At 41.8% G+C, this 24745-nt stretch overlaps 3 protein-coding genes and 1 pseudogene across 27 annotated transcripts in view; 2 read left to right on the plus strand and 2 right to left on the minus strand.

Annotated features, from left to right (window-relative positions):
- The window catches only part of ABHD18 (abhydrolase domain containing 18), a 36056-nt gene extending 30185 nt beyond the window's left edge, over positions 1-5871 (plus strand). For both annotated transcript variants that reach the window (XM_036424519.2, XM_045576553.1), the window contains one exon: positions 4205-5871. In XM_036424519.2, coding sequence (XP_036280412.1) covers positions 4205-4256 — 52 coding nt within the window. In that variant the 3' untranslated portion in view covers positions 4257-5871. The remainder of the gene's footprint in view (positions 1-4204) is intronic.
- LOC123651760 (basic proline-rich protein-like) lies at positions 1-22883 on the minus strand. Its single transcript, XM_045576556.1, has 2 exons — positions 22478-22883; positions 1-345 (listed from the first exon to the last, which is right to left on the minus strand). The coding sequence occupies exons 1-2, from the start codon at positions 22881-22883 to the stop codon at positions 323-325; spliced, it is 429 nt and encodes a 142-aa protein (XP_045432512.1). The 3' UTR covers positions 1-322.
- Positions 3268-3423, minus strand: LOC118712000 (annotated as a pseudogene).
- Positions 22882-24745, plus strand: part of LARP1B (La ribonucleoprotein 1B) — an 81988-nt gene continuing 80124 nt past the window's right edge. For 23 of the 24 annotated variants that reach the window (XR_006740667.1, XR_006740666.1, XR_006740668.1 and 20 more), the window contains exon 1: positions 22882-23473. Coding sequence is in view for 18 of the 24 variants with exons in the window: in XM_036424501.2 (XP_036280394.1) it covers positions 22882-23473 (592 nt within the window). In the remaining 6 variants the exon portion in view is untranslated. The remainder of the gene's footprint in view (positions 23474-24745) is intronic. The other variant, XM_045576550.1, reaches the window with a different exon arrangement.

Here is a 24745-nt window from a genome sequence, read left to right on the forward strand (position 1 = left end):
CATAAAATAATGGGTATTTTTATTGCATCTTCTAGGTCCTCTTGTTTCTTCCTTGCTTTCCTCAGTTCTCACACTGTGGTACTCTTTCCGTTCTTGTCCTCTTATTTTCTTTTTCTTTTAGAAAATGAGAAAGTAGCATATGATAGGCATGCTTTTTTTAAAATCTGATTTTACCCTCTTTAGATGCCAATGGCCAGGTATTTTAGAGAATAAGGAGAGACACCAGGGTTTGTAAATCTTGTCTAGGATTTTCCCGCCACACTGGTATCCTTCTCTAAGAATGGCCTGAGTATCTGTGGAATAATCTAGCAATGAATGGTTTTTAGTAGCAAGTAAAAGTTGAACCTTAAAATGAGAAGACAAGTATTGGTTTTAATATTAGTAACGTTTTTGTTTTTAATTGCTTTTGTTGATTTTTCCCCCCCTTTTTAATATATTTTTTGTTGATTTCAGAAAGGAAGGGAGAGAGAAAAACATCCATAATGAGAGAGAATCATTGATCGGCTGCCTCCTGCACGCCCCCCTACTGCAACCCAGGCATGTGCCCTTGACTGGAATCGAACCCAGGACCCTTCAGTCCACAGGCAGACGACGCTCTATCCACTGAGCCAAACCAGCTAGGGTTATTTATTTTTATTGTTATTTTTTTATTATTATTATTATTTTGTAGATAGAGGAAGGGAGAGGGATAGAGAGAAACACCATCAATTGGCTACCTCATACATACCCCCTATTGGGGATCAAGCCCACAACTCAGGCATATACCCTAGTCCAGAAGTGAACCAGTGACCTCTTGGTTTATGAATTAACACTCAACCACTGAGCCACAACGGCCAGGCAATGTTAATAATTTTATGACTCCAGTATTTGTTAGAACTTATAAAAACTTGTGCTCTATAACTCATTTTTTGTTATCCTTCATTATTTCAACTTTCATTCAAATTTATGGTAAAAAGTATCATTGGAATTTATCATTAGTGGTTAAATAAATTAGTTCACATAAAGTGCTTAGGTCAGTGCCCTGTGGATGATAAGTGTTCCAAAACTTCCAGCTATAAAATAGAAAAGTTGAGAGTGGTATATGTTTGATTTTATTTTTTTCTATCACTATTTATCCCTTCTATGCCCTCTTACACCTCCATCCATCCTCCCTGCAATCACCACACTGTTGTCTGTGTCCATGAGGCCTATTTTCCCCCCCTTCTTACTCAGTCCTTCCACCATCCACTCTCTCAATGCTCCCTCCCCCCAGAGCTGTCTGCCTGCTTTCTATGAGTCTGTCTCTATTTTGCTTGGTAGTTCAGTTTATTCATTAAATTCTACATATGCATGAAATTGTATGGTACTTTCTCTGTTTTTGATATTTTAAATTACAATAATATTAATCTAAGAAATACTTTGTATAGTTACTTAATTAGTTCAACTTGTAGATGTCAATCTTTTTTAGGTACAGACTAATTCTTTAAATCTGTAATATACTGAAACATTTTTAAAAATACATATTTTATTGATTTTTTATGGAGAGAATGGGAGATAGTTAGAAACATCGATGAGAGAGAAACATCTATCAGCCGCCTTCTGCACACCCCCCACCGGGGATGTGCCCGCAACCAATGTACATGCCCTTGACCGGAATCGAACCCGGGCCCCTTGAGTCCGCAGACCGATGCTCTATCCACTGAGCAAAACTGGTTTCGGCTCTACTGAAGCATTTAATAAACCTTTTTATTGTATGATTTCTTAAAAAATATATTCAGCATTTGGCATTTGAGTTCCTGTTAGTTGGTAATTGAGTACACTACGTATGCAGTGTGACTTTCTGGCAGAGCAAAAGTAAAACAAAAAAAACAAACAAAAATTGTGAGTATCTAGGGTTGCTCAGGTTGCTCAAGTGGAGTCTAAAGTTCTGTTATATTTGTGAATCAGAGAGTCTGCATGATTGCATTAGTAAATCGGTGTCAAAATTATGTTTGTTTTTTATGTATCTAAATGGGAGTGTGGCTGAGAGGTGTTAGGAAGAAGAATCATAGTCATCTGTGAAAACTCAAAAGTGCTCATTTAAAAGCTTCATTTGAGGAAGAGGTGTTAGCTGTTACCATGTGCCAAGTACTAGAGCAGTTGCTTCATGTTATTAACCCCTTTACACAGAAATGGGGGGAGGGGAGTGAATAAATTGCTTAGGTGGAGTCACTAGCTATTTGTTCTCCCTAAACCCGTGGTCGGTAAACTGCTGCTCTTTGGCTCCTTGAGTGTGACTCTTCCACAAAATACCACGGCCTGGGCGAGTATATTTTGCAGAAGTGGCGTTAAAAGAAGTTTAAGTTTAAAAAATTTGGCTCTCAAAAGAAATTTCAATCGTTTTACTGTTGATATTTGGCTCTGTTGACAAATGAGTTTGCTGACCATTGCCCTAAACCACTCTCATCCCCCCACTCCAACCCCCAGTCATTTCAAAACCTAATAAAGTTTGGATGTCACTGGAGTAGAATCTTAAAAAAATCATTCTTTTCAATTACCAGATATAATACAAGTCACTCCTTTATTTGCTCTATAATGTTATGTTGATATTTAGAATTGATTAATACAAGTGAATAAGAGACTCTTCAAATTATTAAATAGGCATATGCATGCCTTTCTTCCTCATATCATGTACCCAAGCCCAGATTGCAACCTTAGGCATCAGGAAGTAAAAGAGATTCATTTTAGTAGAGCAAGTATGCACAACTAACTCTTGGGAGGAAATTGTCTAGTGGACAAACATGTCAGGGCCTTCTCTCTAACCTACAGTCAATAAAATTTCTGATGTGCTTACACCAACATGCAAATGTTCATCATTAGCTTGTTTCCCTTATTTTTTGTTACATTTTATAAAGGACAAATATCTAAGACCAATACAAATGATAAAAAGCTATGTCTTCCCAACATATTGGAAGTCATAATCTATTAGTAGGCTCCCAGTTTCAAAGATAATCTTATCTTTTTTAAGGGTGTGGAGAAATGCTTTGTCCAAGTAGGATGCAGAATTAATATATTCTCATAGTTATTACTTAAACTGGGTGGAAATACAAATGTATGGATTTTAACAAAACAAGCCTCACCGAACCTGTTTGGCTCAGTGATAGAACATTGGCCCAAAGAGTTGGGTTCAATTCTGGTCAAGGGCACATACCTCAGTTGCAGGCTCCCTCCCCTGCCCAGGTCAGGGTGCATGTGGGAGGCAACCAATCAATGTATCTATCTCATATGGATGTTTCTCTCTGTCCCTTTCCCTTCTACTCTCTCTCTAAAAATCAGTGAAAAAGTATCCTTGGGTGAAGATTGACAAAAAAACAACAAAAACCCACAGGCTCATCAGAAATATATGATAACATTATAGGAGATACTTTTCTATACTTGATCTTAGCCAAAAGGCCGAGAAGCGAAATATAGGAGATACTTTAGAGTGATGGATTATTTTTCCCTTTTGTTTTTGGATTTTCTGAGCATTCTACTCTAAAAATGTTGGCCAGTGTGGTTTCGTGGTTGAGCATCAATCCATGAAACAAGAGGTCACTGGTTCAATTCCTAGTCAGGACACATGCCTGGGTAGTGGGGACTCAATCCCCAGCAGAGGGCATGCAGAAGGCAGCCCTTTGATGTTTATCTCTCATTGATATTTCTATCCCTCTATTCTTCACCCTCTCTCTAAAATCAAGAGGACATTTTTTAAATTCTAGAATAAATAAATAAAAATATAAGCTCTCACAATGTGAAAAAAAAAGTTAAAAATAAGTGTCTTTTAATGGGCAATGAATTTGATTCTTCCTTTCCAATTAAAGTACCTAGTAAAATTAATGTGGCTTTTTATTTTAAGTTCAGTTGCTAGGAACATGTTTTAATAAACAAAAGGTATTTATATAAAATCTATGCAATAGATTTAATACTATATTTTTTTAAGTTATGTAGCCAGTTGATATTCAACAAAAAGTTGCTTCACAGGAAAAAGTGGTGCTGAACGCATCATCAGTTGGAAATACATTTGAAGTTTCCCAGTAGTGGTGAAGTTAATGGATCCTAACACCCGCCTTTCAGGTACTTGCCTTTTTGACAGTTCTTTAAAGAGGAGGTCAGGTTGCAAGCCAAAGGTAATTTTGGAAATAAAGTAAAAGCAATGTATGTTCCCCCTTTTTGCTAATTACTTGTAGTTTTTCATTTTTTATTTTAGACAAGCCATCTATGATGCATTTGAACGCTTTCTGCACAAATATGCTAACTGATTGGATCACTGTATGTAACCAGTGTGGCCATCACGCTTCTCACAAAAGAAGTTTCATCCTTTAACAATGTGAAATCAGTAAGACATCACTATATATCTCATTGCTACCTATTTAGTCTGGAATTCAGTGTTACAGGTCAGTCTTTGAATGCATTTGAATAACTTTTAATCAATATTTGGGTGAAATGATGTTGAAGTATTTTGTTATTGCTTGTGGGACTCCCATATATTCAATATTTCTACTTATGAAAACTTTACATTTTTAATTATGAATAGTTTATTAAATTAAAATTAATGTATTCACAGAAACTGTATTGGTTTATACAGAGCTGCTGAGTCAAAATTTGTAATACGTAAGCTTTTATTGCATACCTTTATATGATATTTCTACTACTGACTTGCTTTGAGGAACATGTTTATTTCTTTTGTGGATCCATAGTACATTTATAATCTTATTTTCCTCTTTAATTTTCTGCCATGGAAATACTTATGATGTATGAAATCCCTGTTAACTTTGAATTCTAAAATATCCTGATTCTTTTGTATGTAAGTGCTTTTAATAATTAAAATGAATGTAGGAGTGCAGACATGCTGCAAAAGACTTGACTAACCTTTATAAATACCTAATATTGGGTTAGAGGGGAAAAAGCCAAATGTATTTCTGCTACTTAACAACTTTCAATTCATGAACAATGGAAATAACTATTGCATTAATTGAGACATTGTGTCTTAACTTTTTCTTACATGTGCATCTTACTTTGGGTTTGTAAATCGTGATATATATAACTTCACTTTTCAAGCCAAGAATGTAATCATTTGACCTTTTAATTTCAAAAATTAATGTCCATAAAAATTAATCAACCCATCCTAAATAAACTTTACAGAAAATATATAAATAATAACTTTTTTTAATTGAAAAATTACATGGCTAGATTTGGTGCTCTCTTTTTATAAACCTCTCAAGCTGAGAGCTAAAATACTCTCAAAAGTAGAAAATATTTTTGGGCATTGTTTATTTATTTGAAATCTGTATTATCTACAGATTGTATTTAAATATGTATTCCTAGTCTAGTAAGGATATTTGAATTATAATGTGCCTTTGTAGCCTTTTCAAAGGAAATTTTGTCACTCTAATGCCTCCATCATTTTAATTTTAAAAATCTTTTAAAATTACTAAAGTCATTGATGGCATAGTAGTAAATATTTCTTACTAAGCAATAATGTACTATGTTGTGTGACTTTCTATTGGTAAAAGAATAAAATTTTAATATTTCATTTAAACCCTTGGGCATAACTAATTTTTCCCAAATAAATGAGAAGAGAGGTATTTTAAAGATTTCATCTCCTAACCAGATGTTTTAAGAATGTATCTCTGGGGGAGCACTGGAGATCTTATTTCCCAGGATTTCATCCATTGGCTCAAATAAGCAAATTCTTAAAAAAAGAAGAAGAAAAAAACGAATATATAATAGCAGTTACCTAAACTGATTAATTATTCAAAGTCAAAATACTTTTTCTTACAGTTTTTATCTACTCCCCCCAAATATATATATGCATATATAAGTACATACACACCCACACACACAAAGCAGTGCTGTCTGCCATTTTGAGCATTGCTACATAAACTGCTAGAAATTCATTTAGGCCGAGTTGCAAATGGGTAGTTAATACCCACTAGCTTAGCCCAAAGTTGCTTTATCCAGTATGTATAATATTTCAAAATTTGAAATGTGTTCTGATTGGCATGCATTCCAGTTTGCCACAGTCTACTGGACTCCCTCATTTTAGACCATGTCACTACTTTGTGTTTCCTACTTAGCTCTAAAGACATCTGAGTTTGAGACTCCTGATTTAGATGTGTGGTTAGAAAATTTTTCTGAATTTCATGATTTCCTAATGATCTAATTACTATTAATTAATTTTATGCATTTTAAATTATTTCTTATGAAGGTAATTTTTAATGTGGTGCTTTATCTTGTAAAAAATATTGAATTGTTAACATTGTAACTGAAGTTTTTAAAATAATTTCTAAATATTTTATACTTCACAATAAAAGCTTATTTAAAAAAGTGATTTATCTTCAAGAGTATAATTTTAAATATAAAAAACAAATATGTCACATATCTTTAATGTATCCAAATTTGAAGTATGTATTCCTTAGTTATATTATGACCCAAATAAAGTAAGGCATAAATAAGCTAAGGAGGGGCCCTGCCCAGATAGCTCAGAGAATCATCCCACTATGCCAGGGTTACAGGTTCAATCCTGATCAGGGCACATTGCATAAATAAGTGGAACAACAAATAGATTGTCTCTTTCACTTTCTCACTTACTCTTTAAAATCAATAAATGGCCCAAGCCAATTTGGCTCAGTGGGTAGGTAGAGTGTTGACCTATGGCCTGAAGGGTCCCAGGTTCAATTCTAGTCAAAGGCATATGCTCAGGTTGTGGGCTCAATCCCCAGTAGGGGGTGTGCAGGAGGTAGACAATCAGTGATTCTTATCATTGATATTTCTATCTCTTGCTCTCTCTCTGAAATCAATGAAAATATATTAATAAATAAATAAACTACACTTTCAAAAAATAAATAGGTACATCTACACAATGGAATACCACACTGCTATAAAAAAGAACTCTTACTATTTGAAATAGCAGGATGGACCTGAAGAGCATTATGTTAAGTATTCACATGATCTCACTCATTTGTGGAATATAGATGGACAAACCTCAAGGGGGTAGGGGGGACCAAGAGGGGATAAGAGATCAACCAAAGGACTTATATGCATGCATATACAAGGTGTACCTGTTAATCAGGTTTATTTCAATAGATGGTGTTACACATATATTGATATATATGCTATTTGATATGTATGCTATTTTGTATTTACAAGCTTCAAAACTTCATGTCAAATTTACTGAAGGTGTTAACATCATAGATATTTTTATACTTAAAGATGTCGAATTTCGTGCTAAAAAAAGTATTTGTGGGAAGTTATAATTCATTATTTTGAAGAAAAGTGCTGCTGAATACTTTGGGAAGCTTATGGTGAAAATGCTTCATCTCAAGATACTGTGAACACTGGTTTAAATGCTTTCAAAGTGATGATTTCTTTTATATATATATATATATATATATATATATATATATATATATATATATATATATATTTTATTGATTTTTTAAGAGAGTAGGGAGAGGGATAGAGAGTCAGAAACATCAATGAGAGAGAAACATCGACCAGCCGCCTCCTGCACACCCCCCACTGGGGATGTGCCCATGCCCCTAACCGGAATCGAACCCGGGACCCCTCAGTCCACAGGCCGACGCTCTATCCACTGAGCCAAACCGGTTTCAGCAAAGTGATGATTTCTACGTAAAGGCAAAGAACATCCAGGTCAACCGAAAAAGTTTGAAGACAAATAATTACAAGCATTATTGGTTGAAGATGCCTGCCAAACTTAAAAACAACTTGCAGAAAGATTAAACATTACTCAGCAAACAATTTCCAATCATTTACAAGCAGTGGGAAAGATTTTAAAGGAAGGAAAATGGGTGCCACATCAACGGAATGAAAGACAAATGGAAAACCAAAAAGTCATCAGTAAAATGTTGCTTCAAAGGCATGAAAGAAAGTTTTCTGCATCGAATTGTGACTGGCAATGAAAAGTGAATTTATTTTGAGAATCCCAAACGCACAAAAGCATGGGTTGATCCAGGACTACCATCAACATCAACTGCAAGGCCAAATCTCTTCGGAGAGAAGACAATGCTCTGCATTTGGTGGAATCTGGAAGGTGTGGTGTTATGAGCTTCTAAAATCAGGTGAAACCCTTAATACTGATCACTACTGATGACAAATAATCAATTTGAACCATGCTTTGATCATGAAACGACCAGAATGAGCCAGAAGACATGGCAAAGTAATTTTGTTTCATGATGAAGCAACATCACACACTTAAAATGTTAAAGATATGTTTAAAAGATCTTGCCTGGAAAGTATCAATATTAACCCACCTGCTGTATTCACCAGACTTTGTTCCTTAAGATTACCACTTTTCTGATCTATGGCACACTCACTTTCTGAGCTGCACTTAAAAACATACGAAGTGGAAAATTGGGTCTCTGAATGGTTTGCCTTAAAACAAGAAAAGTTCTATGTGGACGGTATTCACAAATTACCTTAAATATGGGGAAATGTGTAGCTAGTGATGGACATTACTTTGAATAAAGCACTTATGATGTTTCTCTTGGAATTATCCTGTTTTCTTTGATTACAAAACCTGTATAATTTTTTAAAATATATTTTATTGTTTTTTTTACAGGGAGGAAGAGAGAGAGAATCAGAAACATCGATGAGAGAGAAACATAGATCAGCTTCCTCCTGCATGCCCCCCCCACTGGGGATGTGCGGCAACCAAGGTATGTGCCCTTGACTGGAATCGAACCTAGGACCTTTCAGTCTGCAGGCTGACACTCTATCCACTGAGCCAAATCGGTTTCGGCTAAAATCCACATTATTAACTGGTACACTTAGTAAGCATAACCAATGGACACAGACAGTAGAGGGGTGAAAGTAGCTGGGGGCGGGAGCAGGTAGGGGTGGGAGGTGGGAGGGTGGTGAAGGAGACAAATGTCCTTAAATTCTTTCAACAGTAAAGAATTTAAATAAAAAAATAAAAAATTAGCCCTAACTGGTTTGGCTTAGTGGATAGAGTGTCAACCTGCGGACTGAAGGGTCCCACCAGTCAAGGGCATGTACCTTGGTTGCGAGCACATCCCAAGTAGGGGTTTATGCAGAAGGCAGATGATTGATGTTTCTCTCTCATCTGTATTTCTAACTCTATTCCTCTCTGTAAAAAATCAATTAAAAATATTTTTTTAAAAATTAAAAATAAAAATAAAAAATTAGCCCTGTTCCATTTGGCTTAGTGGATGGAGCATCTGCCTGCGGACCAAGGGGTCTCCGTTAGATTCTGGGTGGGGCACATGCCTGAGTTGCGGGCTCGGTCCAACATGCAGGAGGCAGCCAGTCAGTGGTTCCTTCTCATCATTGATGTTTCTGTCTCTTCCTCCTCACTGAAATCAATAAAAATATATTTTTAAAATATAATTTATTTTTTTATTTTTATTTTTTTAAATTTTTTATTTTAAAAAAATACATTTTATTGATTTTGTACAGAGAGGAAGGGAGAGAGATAGAGAGTTAGAAACATCGATGAGAGTCATCGATCAGCTGCCTCTTGCACACCCCCTACTGGGGATATGCCTGCAACCAAGGTACATGCCCTTGACCGGAATCGAACCCGGGACCCTTCAGTCCCCAAGCCGACGCTCTATCCATTGAGTCAAACCGGTCTCAGCGTATTTTTAACATATAATTTAAATAAATAAATAAAAATAATCTAGGGAAGCCCTAATCTACACGAGCCAAAATGTCCCTCTATTTGATCCCACGGAAACCAGCATTCTGACAAACCATGGCTGAATGTTGTATAGCTCAGTATTGGATATGATTACATTTATACTAGTAAATGTACTGCAAACAATTAAAATTTAGAAATTAAAAAACTAAACTTCTAATTAGAAAACTATAGATGGGGAATGAGGGTCCTGGGGAGAGGTTGCTATAGAAGCTGGCTTTGGATATAAAAGGAAAGATTATGGCAGGTGAGACATAGGGAAAAGTTTGTTTTGCAGGAATAGGTAACCTAATTCTAGGAATAGTCATATAGACAGAATCCTAGGAAACAAATGATTGTATGAAGAATTTTGAGACAGTTTTAATTATAACATGTTGGACCAAAAGAATCCGAAATAATTTTCTCAGGACCTAAAGAGCTAATGTGCGGATTTACCAGATTTTGTTAGTCAAAGAAAATGTACTAGTAAACAACCGGAGAAGTTGAATCTGTGACTACCTAAAGCAGTGATCAACAAACTGTGGCTCACGAGCCACATGCTGCTCTTTGGCCCCTTAAGTGTGGCTCTTCCACAAAATACCACGTGTAGGAGCGCACGTACCATGTGATTGAAACTTCATGGCCCACGCCCAGAAGTCGGTTTTCGGCTCTCAAAAGAAATTTCAATTGTTGTACTGTTGATATTTGTCTCTGTTGACTAATGAGTTTGCCGACCACTGACCTAAAGTAAAACAGTTTTTCTACATACAGGATCTGGGTAATTCCACAAACAAAGAGGTGTATGTACCCTAGCACAGCGTTTTTCAACCGCTGTTCCGGATGTTGCCTGGTGTGCCGTAGGTGCAGACAAGACAAGAATTTTATAATTTTTCACTATTTTGTTTGCTTAATATTTCATAATAAATTATAAAATACTTTCTTTGTGTTTATTTGATTCCTATTCAAGAGAATTACTTTATATATAGTCAATATAGGCACAGAGTTAAATTTTTTAACATTTTCTAATGGTGGTGTGCCTCGTGATTTTTTTCATGAAACAAGTGTGCCTTTGCCCAAAAAAGGTTGAAAAACACTGCCCTAGCACTTTGCTGCTCAAAGTGTGGTCAGTCCATTGATAGTATTATGGTAATATTTAACCGTTTTTCAAAATACCCTACAAATAAGTTCAAAGAAGCATAATTTTTTCACTTCTACTTCTCAAAGAGCAGGGATTGTCAAACAATAGGGCATAGAATTTGTCAATGTAAGAAACATCCATACCTGTGTAGAGAATGTTTATGCGTTTGAGCCAAACAGACAACATGCTGGGAACCTATACACTGAAATAAGAGTTTCACAGCTTCTTTTATGCATTTGAAGTAAGGAAAATTTCATGGTGGTGGGCAAAAGCCAGCAGGGATTGGATTACAAAACAGTTAACAAGATTATGTGCTCTCCCAAGGGTTAATACCCGCTTCCAGGGGTAATACTGGTGTTAACCTACAAGCACAAGAACAATGGACAGGGCTGGTTTAGTAAAACCTTTCACTAAAGAATTTTATAGGTCTCAGGCTTGATTGCCCACCATGAGGTCAGATAGTCCAGAGGTTACTTTCCACAGAAACCTTTTTTTTTTTTTTTTTTCTTCCACCCACATTATAAATGAAGTCTAAATAGTTTGCCAGGAAAGGCAGAGTATCAATCCTAACTATTGGTGGAGAGTTCTTAGGCAAGACACTTAAACATTTAAGAGAGTTCCTACTTACCTAGAAAGGTAACCTATATTTGTTTTGAAACTGTGTTCTCATAGAAAGCACAGTGGGGTTGTTTTTTGTTCATTTGTTCTTTTGGTGTTTTTGTTTTGTCTTTTTTTTTTTTTTTTTTTTTAACCTATTTGTATTTTACAGATAAGTGAGGGGAAAAGTTTCCCGGAGGTGCTTTTATTCTCACCTTTTTTTTATTATTGTTTAAAGTATTACACATGTCTCCTTTTTCCCTAATTGACCCCCCGACCCCCTGCGCCGCTCCTACCCCCCAGGACAAGCCCCCACCACCCCAGTGTCCTGTCCATTGGTTAGTTAATATGCATGCATACAAGTCTTCTGGTTGATCTCTTACCCTCCTTCCATGCCTTCTCACATTATCTAAGATTGAATATATCAGTGTATTTATTGAAAGGAAGGTATGTGTGAAGCCTTTCAAACACAATTAGCATTGACCCTGACTAGAAGGTTAGAGATAATTGAAAGTAGTAATAATCCAAGCATTTAGCTCACATCTTTTATGATAAACAGGGCCCAAGGCTCTTTGACTTGGAGGTAATGTTGGTTCAGTGAAAAATTGGTCTCTTTTAAAGTCATTTTATAGGAAGTTACAAATCTCTGGGTTCCAGTTTTATCTTTCCCTTGGACTGTAGGACTTTGAAACAGACTATATCTAATGCATTCTCTGAAATCTCTCCAGCATAAAGTACACCTATTTGCACATTCTGTTTTCCCAGCCTGAACCTAAATTGCACTGGTAATAAAAACAAAGACCTTGATGTTCTTGTGGGACTTTACTTTCCTTAGACACCAGGGGGAGGGGAAGGAGTGGGTTCAATCCTCTGATGATAAATATTAGCGTACTCTAAACAGGAAAAACAAGATTTATCTTTCAAAGGCTCATTTGAACAATCATGAATATCAAGTTTGTATAAGGTAATTAGGTGTTTCATAACTTCTGAGGGCCTAGAGAACTAACTCCCCCCCCCCCCTTTTTTTTAATTGATTTTAGAATGGAAGGGAGAGGGGGAGACAAACATCAATGTAAAAGAGAAACATGGATCAATTGCTTCCTGTGATGACCCTAACTGGGGATCAAACCCGAAACCTAGTTATGTGCCCTGTCTGGGAATCAAAACTGAAACCCTTTGTTGCATAGGACCATGCTCCAACCAACCAAGCCACACCAGACAACACCTATCTCCCTTCTTTAAAAAGATAACCCTATACCTGTGCTCTAGATTCCACTTTTCCATTACCAAACAAACAGGTTATGAGTTCAGGTTCACAAACTTGAGTAGGTCATTCTCTTAATATTTTTTTAAGATTTTTAAAAATATATTTTATTGATTTTTTACAGAAAGGAAGAGAGAGGGATAGAGAGTTAGAAACATCGATGAGAGAGAATCATCGATCAGCTGCCTCCAGCACACTCCCCCTGGGGATGTGCCTGAAATCAAGGTACATGCCCTTGACCGGAATCGAACCCAAGACCTTTCAGTCTGACGCTCTATCCACTGAGCCAAACCGGGTTCAGTTCTCTTCATTCTTTTTGACTTTCCAGTCTTTTCAAATAAGTAGGAAGAAACAGATTTTTTAAATTTTATTTATAGATTTTTTTTTTAATTGTAGAGAGAGAGAGATTGACTTGTTCTACATTCATATATTCATTTAATGGTTCCTGTGTGTGCACTGACCAGTGATCAAAGCTCCAATCTGGCATACTAGGATGACTCTCCAACCAGCTGATTGGTAGGCCAGGGTCTTGATGTTCCAATCTTGAGGAGATAATTTGCCTGGTGGTCAGTGGCTGTGAACATGCATTTAATTAAACCTTTTGAAAGGATATAATGCATCAGGGAGATTATTATAACTACTAGAGGCCTGGTGCATGAAATTTGTGCACGGGGAGGTGCGTGTCCCTCAGCCCAGCCTGCACCCTCTCCAATCTGGGACCCCTCTCACAATCCAGGACTGTGGCTCCCAACTGCTCGCCTGCCTGCCTTGCTGATTACCCTTAACTGCTTCTGCCTGCCAGCCTGATCACCCCTAACAACTCCCCTGCCAGCCTGTTTGCCCCTAACTGCCCTCCCCTGCAGGCCTGGTAACCCCTAACTGCTCTTCCCTACAGGCATGGTCCCCCCCCAACTGCTCTCCCCTACAGGCCTGGGTCCCTCCCAACTGCCCTTCCCTGCAGGCTTGATTGCTCCCAGCTGCCCTCCCTTGCAGGCCTGGTCCCTCCCAATTGCCTTCCCCTGTTGGCCTGATTGCCCACAACTGCCCTCCCTTGCAAGCCTGGTTCCTCTCAATTGCCCTACCCTGCTGGCCATCTTCTGTCCATATGGGGGCAGCCATCTTGTGTATTGGAGTGATGGTCAATCTGCATATTAATTTTTTTTAGATAGGATAGAGCCCTGGTGCATGGGTCGGGGCCAGCTGGTTTGCCCTGAAGGGTGTCCTGGATCAGGGTGGGGGTTCCTTTGGGGCTGGGGGCTGGCCTTCGTGAGGGGCCTGTGGTGGTATGCAGGCTGGCCACACCCCCTGATGACCCAAGCGGAGACCCTAGTATCTGGGGTTTATTTTGTACAATTGAAACTTTGTAGCCTGGAGCAGAGCCAAGCCTTCTGCTTGCTCCATGGTGGTAGCCATTTGTTGGGATTTATGTATCTGCTATAATTGGAACTTTGTAGCCTTAAGCAGAGGCCTGGGCCAGCCAGGGTGTGCAGAAAGCTTGGCTTCCTCTATTGCCAGGGGAAACCCTAGCCTCCTGCTCTTTCTAGCTCTGTGGCTGCCACCATTTCTGTTTGGGTTTATGTATCTTCTATCATTGAAACTTTGTAGCCTTGAGTGGAGGCCTCTGCGACAAGGATGGGCAGAAAGCTTGGCTTCCTCCATTTCCAGGGAAACCCAAACCTCCCTCCTACTCTCTGTGGCTGTAACCATCTTGGTTGGGTTTATTTGCATATTTGCTCCTGATTGGCTGGTGGATGACGTGGCTGGTGGTATAATAGAGTGATGGTTAATTTACATATTACTCTTTTATTAGATAGGATAAGCAGTATAATTTCCCCTGTTTAAAATGTACTTCAGCCCTAACCAGTTTGGCTCAGTGGATAGAGCGTCAGCCTGTGGACTAAATGGTCCCAGGTTCAATTCTGGTCAAGGGCAGGTACCTTGGAGAGGGAGAGGGAGAGGGAGGGAGAGAAATCTATGCTGAGAGAGAAGCATTGATCAGCTGCCTCCTGCACACCCCACAATGGGGATCGAGCTTGCATCCCAGGCATGTACCCTGACCAGGAATCAAACAATGATCCCCTGGTGCATAGGTTGACACTCAACCACTAAGCCATGCCAGTGGGCAGAAGTCACCTTTTTAATATATTTTTAATATATTCTTTTATTGTTTTTTTACAGAGAGGAAGAGAGAGGGATAGAGAGTTAGAAACATCGATGAGAGAGAATCATCGACCAGCTGCCTCCTGCACACCTCCTACTGGGGATGTGCCCACAACCAATGTACATGCCCTTGACTGGAATCGAACCCGGGACCCTTCAGTCCGCAGACCGACGCTCTATCCACTGAGCCAAACCGGTTTTGGCTGAAGTCACCTTTTTAAACCAAGTGGCTTGCTCCAGAGTTTTAGCTTCCCCACAGATGTTAATGTCACTGCAGCAGAATGTACTAACCACAGCTGAGACATCTCTTTGCTCAGTTAAAAGATAGTCAAGGTTTATCCTATTACCAAGAACAACTGTGGCCACAGAGTCTAAGGGTTGATATCTTTTTTTTTTTATTCTTTATTTTTTAAAATTTATTGATTAAGGTATTACATGTGTTTTTATCCCCCATTATTTCCCCCCATCACCCCCATTCATGCCTTCACCCCCGTTGTTTGTGTCCATTGGTTAGGCTTATTTGCATGCACACAAGTCCTTTGGTTAATCTCCCCTCCTTACCCCCACTCTCCCCAACCTTCCTTCTGAAGTTGGAGGGTCTGATTGATATTTCTCTGTCTCTGGATTTGTTTTTGTTCAGTAGTTTATATTGTTCATTATAAGGATCAATATCTTCAATAGTTAAGGAGAGGTTCCTGGTCATGACCTCATTTACATTTATTCCTAAATAGGGAAGTAGGGGCCTGCCAAAGGAAGCCATTTCTAAATCATGAATGCCTCCTTTCTAACTCAAGATGTAAATCCAAAAGAGTTGACTTATGAAGTGCCCTACTTCCTTTGTGAGAAGTTAGGGGCAGTTAGAGGACCCAAGAGACATTGCCTGGTTATCTGCCAACCACTTAGGTATTCATAGACCCATGCAGAATAATAATCACCACAAAGACAAATCCTGTCAGGGCACAAACCACTTCCACCTAAGTGGCACTTTTATTCGAAGGGATTGTTACACTTGCCCATTTAAGCCAGAGGTCACATTTTTAGCACATATTCTAAGTTTTGTAGCCTGAAATAAAAAGTTGTCCTAAATTCTAGAGATTTAACTCCCCCCACCCCTGACCCCACTTTAGTAATGGCCTGGAGATACTTACTGGTGATGGTGTTCTCTTTCTAGGCAAACGTCACAGTAAAAAGAAGAGTTTCATGTTTAGCTAAAGTAGGAGGTCTTAAGCAGCATCTTGTGTGGCAGTAGTCTACATTGATGTGAGCTCCTTCTCTTCTTTGTCAATTTGAGTTAAAGGTGTCCAGCGTCTGCACAAGATCAGATGTCAGGAAAGTTTTCTTCAGTTGTGGATATTTTAAATATTTGTTTAAATATTTATTTAAATTATTTAAAAGCCCTTAAGTTTGGCTACCATCTGGGTAGTGAGGAGGACCTGGTATGGTTGCTTCCAAGGAGACTCGGGCATTTTTTTCCTTTTAATTGAGGAAGAAGGAGAAGGGGAGGGAGCAAGAGGAGGGGACGATTGAGAGATTTATTGTTCCACTCATTTATGCATTCACTGGTTGATTATTGTATGTGCCCTGACAGGAATCAAAGGGCCAGTACCTTAACTATGAATCTCAGTTTGACCTATGACCAAAAGGTGAAGGATTCATGGAGAGATTTGTCTGCAACCTGTAGGAGTTTTATTTTAAAAGGCAACTGCCTAATAGTCTCTTTAGAGTGGAAAAATAGATTAGAAGGAGAATTACTAAAATGTGAGTACTCAGGTGAAAAAGGATGGGGGAGAAGAGGGAAAAACATTTATCCTATCATCTTTTGTTTTAGGTACCTCAAATCTTTAAATTTTCATTAGCCTTTTCTGTTTTTTTTTTCTTCCATAAATCTATTTTGGAATCCTGAGGCCTTTTGCATGCCAATTAATGCAGGCATTCATTTCTGTTTGTTCAACTTTGCTCAAGTGCAGTTCACAAATGAGCCATCTGTTTAACTGGAATGTCCCAATAATGACCATCTTGATTCTAGATTATTAGTAAAAATATTTTTTGTCTTTCTAGATATATGCAGATCTGGCATTATACAATAACTCTTTTCTTTTTTTAAGATATTTTATTGATTTTTTACAGAGAGCGAGAGAGAGTTAGAAACATCAATGAGAGAGAAACAAACATCAGCTGCCTCTTGCACAACCCCTCCTGGGGATGTGCCCGCAACCAAGGTACATGCCCTTGGCCGGAATCGAGCCCAGAACCTTCCAGTCTGCAGGCCAACGCTCTATCCACTGAGCCAAACCGGTTCGGCAAGAAACTAATTTCTTTAGCTAGGCCTTTGAATTTCCTGGAGCCAAACTAATACCCTGTTTCCCCAAAAATAAGACAGTGTCTTATATTAATTTTTGCTCCCAAAGATGCGCTAGGTCTTATTTTCAGGGGATGTCTTATTTTTCCATGAAGAAGAATATGGTACACATTTATTGTTAAATGAAAATAAAGGAAATGTATACGGTATGGTAGTACGGTAGTTGTCAACACAAACCAGACAAACTGTGAATCCTACAGTATCAAGAATTTACTCATTTATTCAATGACAATCATGTCATCATCTTCTGAAACATCATCATAACAATCCAATTCCTGAATTTCCTGGTGAATTTCTTGTGACTCCATTTCTTTCAAAATCAGTGGACCAAATCTCTCATGTTTGGCCTAGGGGGACCTTATTTTTTGGGGATGCCTTATATTTCACTCAGAAGGAAACCTGTAAGTAGGTCTTATTTTCAGAGGATGTCTTATTTTCGGGGAAACACAGTACCTAAAACCTATCATGGGAGTGTTCTTGAGGTAAAGAGAGCTCTAACATCCTTTAAATGCTCAACCTATGCTCACCAGTGTTCGCAGCTTTTTTTTTTTTTTAATTTCCGAGATCCCCCATTAGAAACTAACCTTATTTAAAAGAAATTTTTATTTCTCTGAGGCCTCCCACTGGACTACATCTGATCACGAAACCAGTCCAGTTTACAAGTTGGACTCAATCTAAAGCCAGGTGGCAACTGTTAGGGTCACTGAAGGAGGGATGCAGGAGGCCGAAGTGGTAAGGGATTATAAATTTATTAGGTCATCTGGATACCAGATGAGCTGAGCTCCTAAATGGCGCCAGCACCCAAGGACAGGCAGTCGGAGATTTTAAAGGACTCTAGATGGTTTTCCTGGGTGGAGCATTCTTTGGGCAGGTGTGAATCCAAACAAGGTCCTGAGGGGAAGGGTGATGGTCTTAGCAAGTGGAATGTGGTCTTATCGAAATGGAATTTGGTCTAAGGAAAGGGATTGTCAGTTGTGAAGTGACTTAAAGGTCAGTTCCCAAGAGGAGGTGTGATTCAATTATCTGCTCAAACCTAACTACCGTATTTTTTGGACCATAAGACGCTCCGGACCATAAGATGCACCAGTTTTTAGAGAAGGGAAATGAAGAAAAAAAGATTCTGAAACAAATAGTGTCCTAAAATATTTTATGTGCATTAAAACCCAACATCACAGTCATAAACACATGTAATCAACCCTGTAAAGTAAACAGCAGCATTTAGAACCATGTTAGAGCCCGGCAAGCACACAGAGACCACACAGAGCCGGGCAAGTAAAAAAACTTTTTTTTTAAAGTATATGTGTAGGCTATATTTGGACCATAAGACGCAGGGACTCCCCCCCCCCCCACTTCTGGGGGGAAAAAAGTGCGTCTTATGGTCCGAAAAATACGGTAATTACCAACAATTCTCAACATGGAAGATGGTATACTAGCCTTTATTCTAAACACAACAAAACAGACAAACGTGAACTTTAACAAACCAGCAGTAACCAAAGAAATCTTACTATGGACTGACTAATAGAAGGCTGTGCACACTATCAGCCTTTCCCAGTGTGGGTTACACCAGCCGAACGCTGTGCTTAGGGACTGCAGACTAGAACTGGGGAAGGACTAAGCCAGCAAACCCCAGTCAATGGGAACTATTGTACAAACTGGAATGGGCAAAGGACTAAACCAGTAACCTCCAGTGAATGAGGGCTTCAGACTGGCACTGGGAGAAAGGAATTTCAAACAACTGGGGAACTAAACTGGGAGCTCAAACTGACCTAATCTTAGATCAAGAGCTCAGTGCAAACAGCAGGAATTCAGAACACCAATGGCCTTCAGAAACAGCAAGACAAGAGAATTCAAAAAAGTTCCTGGGCACCACACCTGTTTTTTGCTGCCCCCAAATGCTATCAGAACTTTCCTTCAAATCCCACCAAAGATCTAATTGTGTTGAAAAAGGTGGGGTCTTTCGGGAGCAGATTTCCTCACTAAAGTAGGTAAACCAGATGGCTTAAGGTCACATTCCTGGGAGGGGCTGGAAACAATTAAATTTACGTTTGTTGTGAGGTGGGGGTGGGGCAAGTGATACCACCTTGTTTGTATTTTTTTTTTTTTTTTACCTTGTTTGTTTCTAACAATTGGGAAAAGAGAAGAAAATCTGGTTAAAGGATGCCGCTTTCTCACAGTCCTATTTTTTTTTTTAATATGTTTTATTGATTTTTTTACATAGAGGAAGGGAGGAAAGAGAGTCAGAAACATCGATGAGAGAGAAACATTGATCAACTGCCTCTTGCACACTCCCTTCTGGGTATGTGCATGCAACCAAGGTACATGCCCTTGACTGGAATTGAACCAGAGACCCTTCAGTCTGCAGGCCAATGCCCTATCCACTGAGCCAAACCAGTCAGAGTTGTCACAGTCCTACTGATTCCTGGCTATTCCATTCCCATTTCCTTGATGACAGTGTTTTAAACCAAATAACTTGTTTCTCCAGGCTAAACGATGACCCTATCCAAGGGAAATAATCCATAGGATGGATAATAACTTGTGGGTAATAAGAACTATGACTTATATTCTGGCCTCTAATCACCTGCATATACTTCCCACTGCCTGAACCCATGGAAGATACAAAGGAGGGTCAGGGATCTATTACAATCTAACAGGTCAGCCTTCCCTGACACAAAAGGAGGGAAATGGTGGAGAGCAGATATGGAGGAGCAAATAGAAGACTGGTGAGGTTGTTTCCGAGAAGCAGCTGTCTGTGTTTAAAAGACCAAGTAGCCAAATTCCTTGACTGGCATTATAGGCATTGCCCTACAGTGAAGATCCCAAATACCTACTGCTGAGCTCTTTATAGACAGACCCCTTGGGAACATATTTACCCTCCAGTTTGTGTCCCTCTCCAAGCACAACTATTTCCTCCTGTGTTTCTTCAACCTTTATGTTTTTCACTTTAATAATAAAGAGGAAAACTACTGTTAAAGTGAAAAACCACAGTCTCAAAATGGTGTCACTTTTGCTAAAATCTCATGATACCAAGCCTAGATTAAATATTTGATCTGCCCCGCTGTGTTGCTCAGTGGTTAAGAATAAATAGAGCATAGACCAGGAGGTCATGGTTCAATTCCTGGTCAGGGTATATGCCCAGGTTGTGGGCTCAATCCCCATGTGGGGCATGCAGGAGGCAGCCGATCCATGATTTCTCATCATTGATGTTTCTATTTCTCCTTCTCTCTTCCTCTTTGAAAGCAACAAAAACATATTTTTAAAAAATCTGATCTACTTGCAGTTTCAAACTGGACCAGAAACACAATCTTAATCAACCTGTTTGGGATTTTCTGGTCAATTCCTATGAGGTAATCTCCATAGAAGGAAAAGGCAATCTACATGATAAAAATCCTCCTTTAAAAATGATGGCCTGGCCCATTTTTTTGGTTAACCTATTCCTCCCCCCCCCCCCCTCCCAGCCATGCCCTCCGGGCCCACATAACATTTTTCTCAACTGAATCAACCTTGAACTAAGGTGACCAGACCTCCCACTTTGGGCTGACAGCCACGATTTCTAACAATTTGTCCCGCGTCCCGCGGCGTTTTAAAAAATCCGATGTTTGGAAAGATTGTTAAAAATCGGGACTGTCCCGCCAGGGACGTCTGGTCACCTTACCTTTTAGGAAACGCTTAAACCCATATATGTAGCCATGCACCTCCTAACAATGTTTCTGTGAATGATATATATGAAGGTAGCCCCATAAGATTATAATGGAACTGAAACATTCCTAGCCATCGTAATGCCATAGTGCAACACATTTCGTGTTTGTTGTCACGCTGGTGTAAACAAACCCACTTGCACTGCCAGTAGCAGATACAATTATGTATGCAAGACATAATACTTGATAATAAATGACGATATTACCGGTTTATGTATTTACTATATTGTACTTTATTTAGAGTGTATTCTTAACAATACACACTATACCATACAGCTTAGGTGTGTAAGCACACTCTATGTTCATAAAATGAAGAAATTGCTAATGACACGTTTCTCATGTCTCCATCGCTAAGCAGCGATAGTTAAATAGCTACAGGTAAAATATAATTGTGTTCTCTGAGCCTCATCAAGTGTGAATGTGTTGATAGGCTTTTGGGGAAAAAAAGTCAGGCATTAACTAGCAGGACTCCTAAAGGCTGATTAGGAGGAGAAGCAGCTGGTTTCTAGTTAAAAACACAAAAGCTTCACCAATAAAGGGGCTAGTAGAGGGCACCCCTCTGGGACTGTGGGTGCAAATAACATCCCTCTTGAACTAGAAACGGATTTAGGAGATTGCTTAGGTCAGATAAATTGGGCACTAGTTATATATGAAAGGCTTTATTTATAGCTGTTGTAATATTCGCATAGGCATAGCTGATTAGCTTTACGAAGTGCGACTCCCGCAGGTGCAAATCGTCTGTCTAGTTTGACAGCCCGGGAGCGGAGCCCTTTTCCAGCAACCTCGCACCCCGAACGTGAACGGTCTTAACTCAGGAATGCACTTCACGTGAAACCAATGTCATCGCTCGTTGATTTCAGTGGAAATTAGGAAGGTCTTACCGGATTTTTAAAAATCAAAACGTGTCCTGGGAGAAAACATTTGGGACAGCATTAAATTTGTAAGTGTTTTTTAAGAAAAGATACTTTGTTTCCACTCAAGAGCCCTTTCCATTTTGTGGGTTGGGCTTGGGGCGGGGAAGCGCACTGAGCTAACCGCCTGGGCAAAGGTTTCTCAGCGCCTACAGATGGTACAGTTTTCATTTCGGACGAGGCTTACGATTGCCGGTGCCCGCGGTGCCCCAAGCGCCGGGGAGGCAGGGGTCGGGGCACTTGTTCTCACGTTGGCGGGGAGGCGATTCCCGTCGGGACAGCGCGGCCGGGTCCGGGGCACCTGCCCTTTGGGGAGCGGCCCAAGCTGGGCGCCCGAGACCCCCGGGCCCCGCCGCGGGACGGCTCCGCCTCAGCGCCGGGTCCCACGTGCGCCGCACAGCACGCCCCGCCCAGCCGCCGGCCGTCGACCGGGTCCGCCCCGTCCCGAGTCACAGAGGCCCGGTGCGCGCCCCGCCCAGGCGCCCGCAGCCCGGGAGCCGGGAGTCGCCCAGTTCGCCCTCCCTCCCCCTCGGCGGGCCGCTGGGGCGGGACCGGCCCTCGGGGCGGGCACGTCCGTCAGCCTCCGCGGGCGGCGGCCGGGCGAGGGCCGCGGCCGGCGAGTAGCCACGTCACGCTCCCCCGAAGCCCCGCCCCCGCCGGCCCCTCGGCCCGCCCCCTCACGCCCCGCGAGCAGTTACCGGCTGTTGGGGCGCGTGCCGCCCGCACTCCGCTAGAGGTCCTCGGGCGGCGGCTGCTGTGCTCCTCGCTGCCTGCGCCAGGTGACGGCCGGCGGCTCGCGGCTCCTCGCGGCCGCGGCGCCCGGCGCGGGTTGGCTGGCTCGGGCGTGCGTCGCTGAGGCGGCCGGAGCCAACGGGCGGTTAGCGCTCCGTTCGACGCGGGGAGGGGCGGCACCCCGGGCGCTGCACGGCCTCGGCCGACGCGGGCGGCGGTGGCGGCGGCGACGGCGGCCGGGTTCTCGGGCTCTGTGCCCCAGGCCGGAGCCAGTGGGTGCCCCGGCGGAGAGACGGGCAGCCGGCCTCCCTGGCCCCGGCCTCCCTGGCCCCGGGCCTCCCGCGGCTGGGGCGGCTGGGGCAAGGGGACCATGTCCGCTCGCGCCCCGGTGCCCGCGGCTCACTCTCGGGAAGAGTCGCCTGCCGTGGCGGCGGCTGCTGAGAAGGAGTCGCTGTCGCCCGGGCTGAGCCGGCAGACCGAGCCGCTGCCCCCGCCCGAACAGGAGGGCAAGCAGGCGGCGAAGGAGGAGAGGGCCGTCCCCGCCGCCGCCACCGCCACCGCCACCGCCGCCGCCACAGCCGCCGCCACCGCCACCAGCGCGGGGGCGCGGGGAGAGCCGTCGCCGGCGCCGGTGCTGGGCCACAGCGTGCCTCAGGCGGCCGTGCCCGTGAGGCCGCTGGCGCTGCACCTGGCGCACCGGGCGCGCGGGCCGGGGGGCCCCTTCGGCGGAGAGCCGCTGCCGCCGCCGCCGCCGCCGCCGCGGGAGCCGCCGGCCGAGGACGCCCGGGAGGAGGAGGAGGAGGAGGAGGCGACGGCCGGCTCCGAAGGAAAGCCGCCTCTGCCGCCGCCGCCGCCGCCGCCGCTGCCGCCGAAGGAGAACCCTTGGACCAAGAAGCCGCCTCAGCACCTGTCCCCCACCGGGTCGGAGCCGCCGCCGCCCCCGCTGGAATCCCTGGAAGCAGGTGGGCGGCCCCCGCGGTGGGCGCCGGGGTGTGTGTGTGTGTGTGTGTGTGTGTGTGTTTGGGTGGGGGGTGAGGGGGGGCTGCTCGCGGAGCTACCGGGGCGGGCGGGGGAGGGGCAGGCCGCCTCCGGCTGTCAGTCCGAGGTGTTCCGTGCCAAGGTGTCTGTCATTCACCCGGCCCATTTACATAAATGGACATCTGGACGCGGGCGGCGGCAGGAGGTGGGACCGCGGCTCCTCCCGGGCCGGCGGGGGAGCCGGGAGCCGCCGGGCGGGCGCGGCCCCGCCGGCTTTGCTGTCCCCACGTGCGAAGGGACTCGGTCGGGAAGGCTGAGTTCAGGTGTAGCTACTGCAGGTCGTCGCCCTACAGGGAAGTTCTCGTGGGCGTTTTTTAAAACAAGCTGTGAAGCAGAAGGGGGTTTGTACGTGGAAGCACGGCTGTGTTTTATTTTTTATTATGAAATAGTGGGTGAGCTGGAAATTGTCAATGTTTTCAAAACAACTACGTAGTCGGCTGCAAAAATGAGTCTCTGGTTGCTACTGAACATGTTTTTGAGTTATGATTGGGTGGGAAATAAAAGTAGGATAGTTGACAACGAGGGCGGATCGCCCAGTAGGGAAATGGTAGTCTTCTAACATTCATATCCCTCCTGAGAGGGAATTAGGTTATGTCACTGCCCTTGAATGCAGACCAGGTGGCCTTGGGTACTTGGATTGCAGCAACTGCATTTTTGTTTGAAAGTTTAAATGGAAATAGTAAAAAACAAGACACAAAAAAACCTTTGTAAATTAAGTTGTAAATCAACTGAACTTTTATTTATTTATTTCAGAACTTAAGAAAATTTTTTTTTATTGATTAAGGTACTACACATGAGTCCTCATCCCTCCATGATCAGTTGAACATAGACATTACAGATCTTCACTTTTTCTTAAAATTAAAGGGTAGCTGTAGGATAGGGAAATACAGGGCATGTTTATAGATCTGTGGAGATCAGTTGAAATAAAGGGTATGGTGTAAATGTAAGGTAATTATTGTAGACATGCATTATAGTATTGTAGATATAAAGTATTTCTTCAGAGGAACTACTACAGTTAATTGATTTCAGTAGCTTTTTACACAGTGTAATGTTCATCATTATTAATAATTTGTGACTTGGAGAAAAACTTCTTAATATTTTGTTTTAAATTTTATATTATCATTCTTTATAGTTGCAAAAATCTATACTATTACTAACTGAAGAGAGCAAAAATCTTAAAGTAAAAGTAAAATGTC

Source organism: Pipistrellus kuhlii, unplaced genomic scaffold (assembly GCF_014108245.1).
Source record: "Pipistrellus kuhlii isolate mPipKuh1 unplaced genomic scaffold, mPipKuh1.p scaffold_m20_p_8, whole genome shotgun sequence".
NCBI lineage: Eukaryota > Metazoa > Chordata > Mammalia > Chiroptera > Vespertilionidae > Pipistrellus > Pipistrellus kuhlii.

Bases quoted from the DNA above. Each gene is read 5' to 3' on its own strand.
- LOC123651760 (XM_045576556.1), bottom strand. From the start codon at position 22,883: ATGGTCCCCTTGCCCCAGCCGCCCCAGCCGCGGGAGGCCCGGGGCCAG. The intron at 346-22,477 runs GTAACTGCTCGC...TCTCATTTTAAG, and splicing joins GGCACGCGCCCCAACAGCCG to GTTCAACTTTTACTTGCTAC.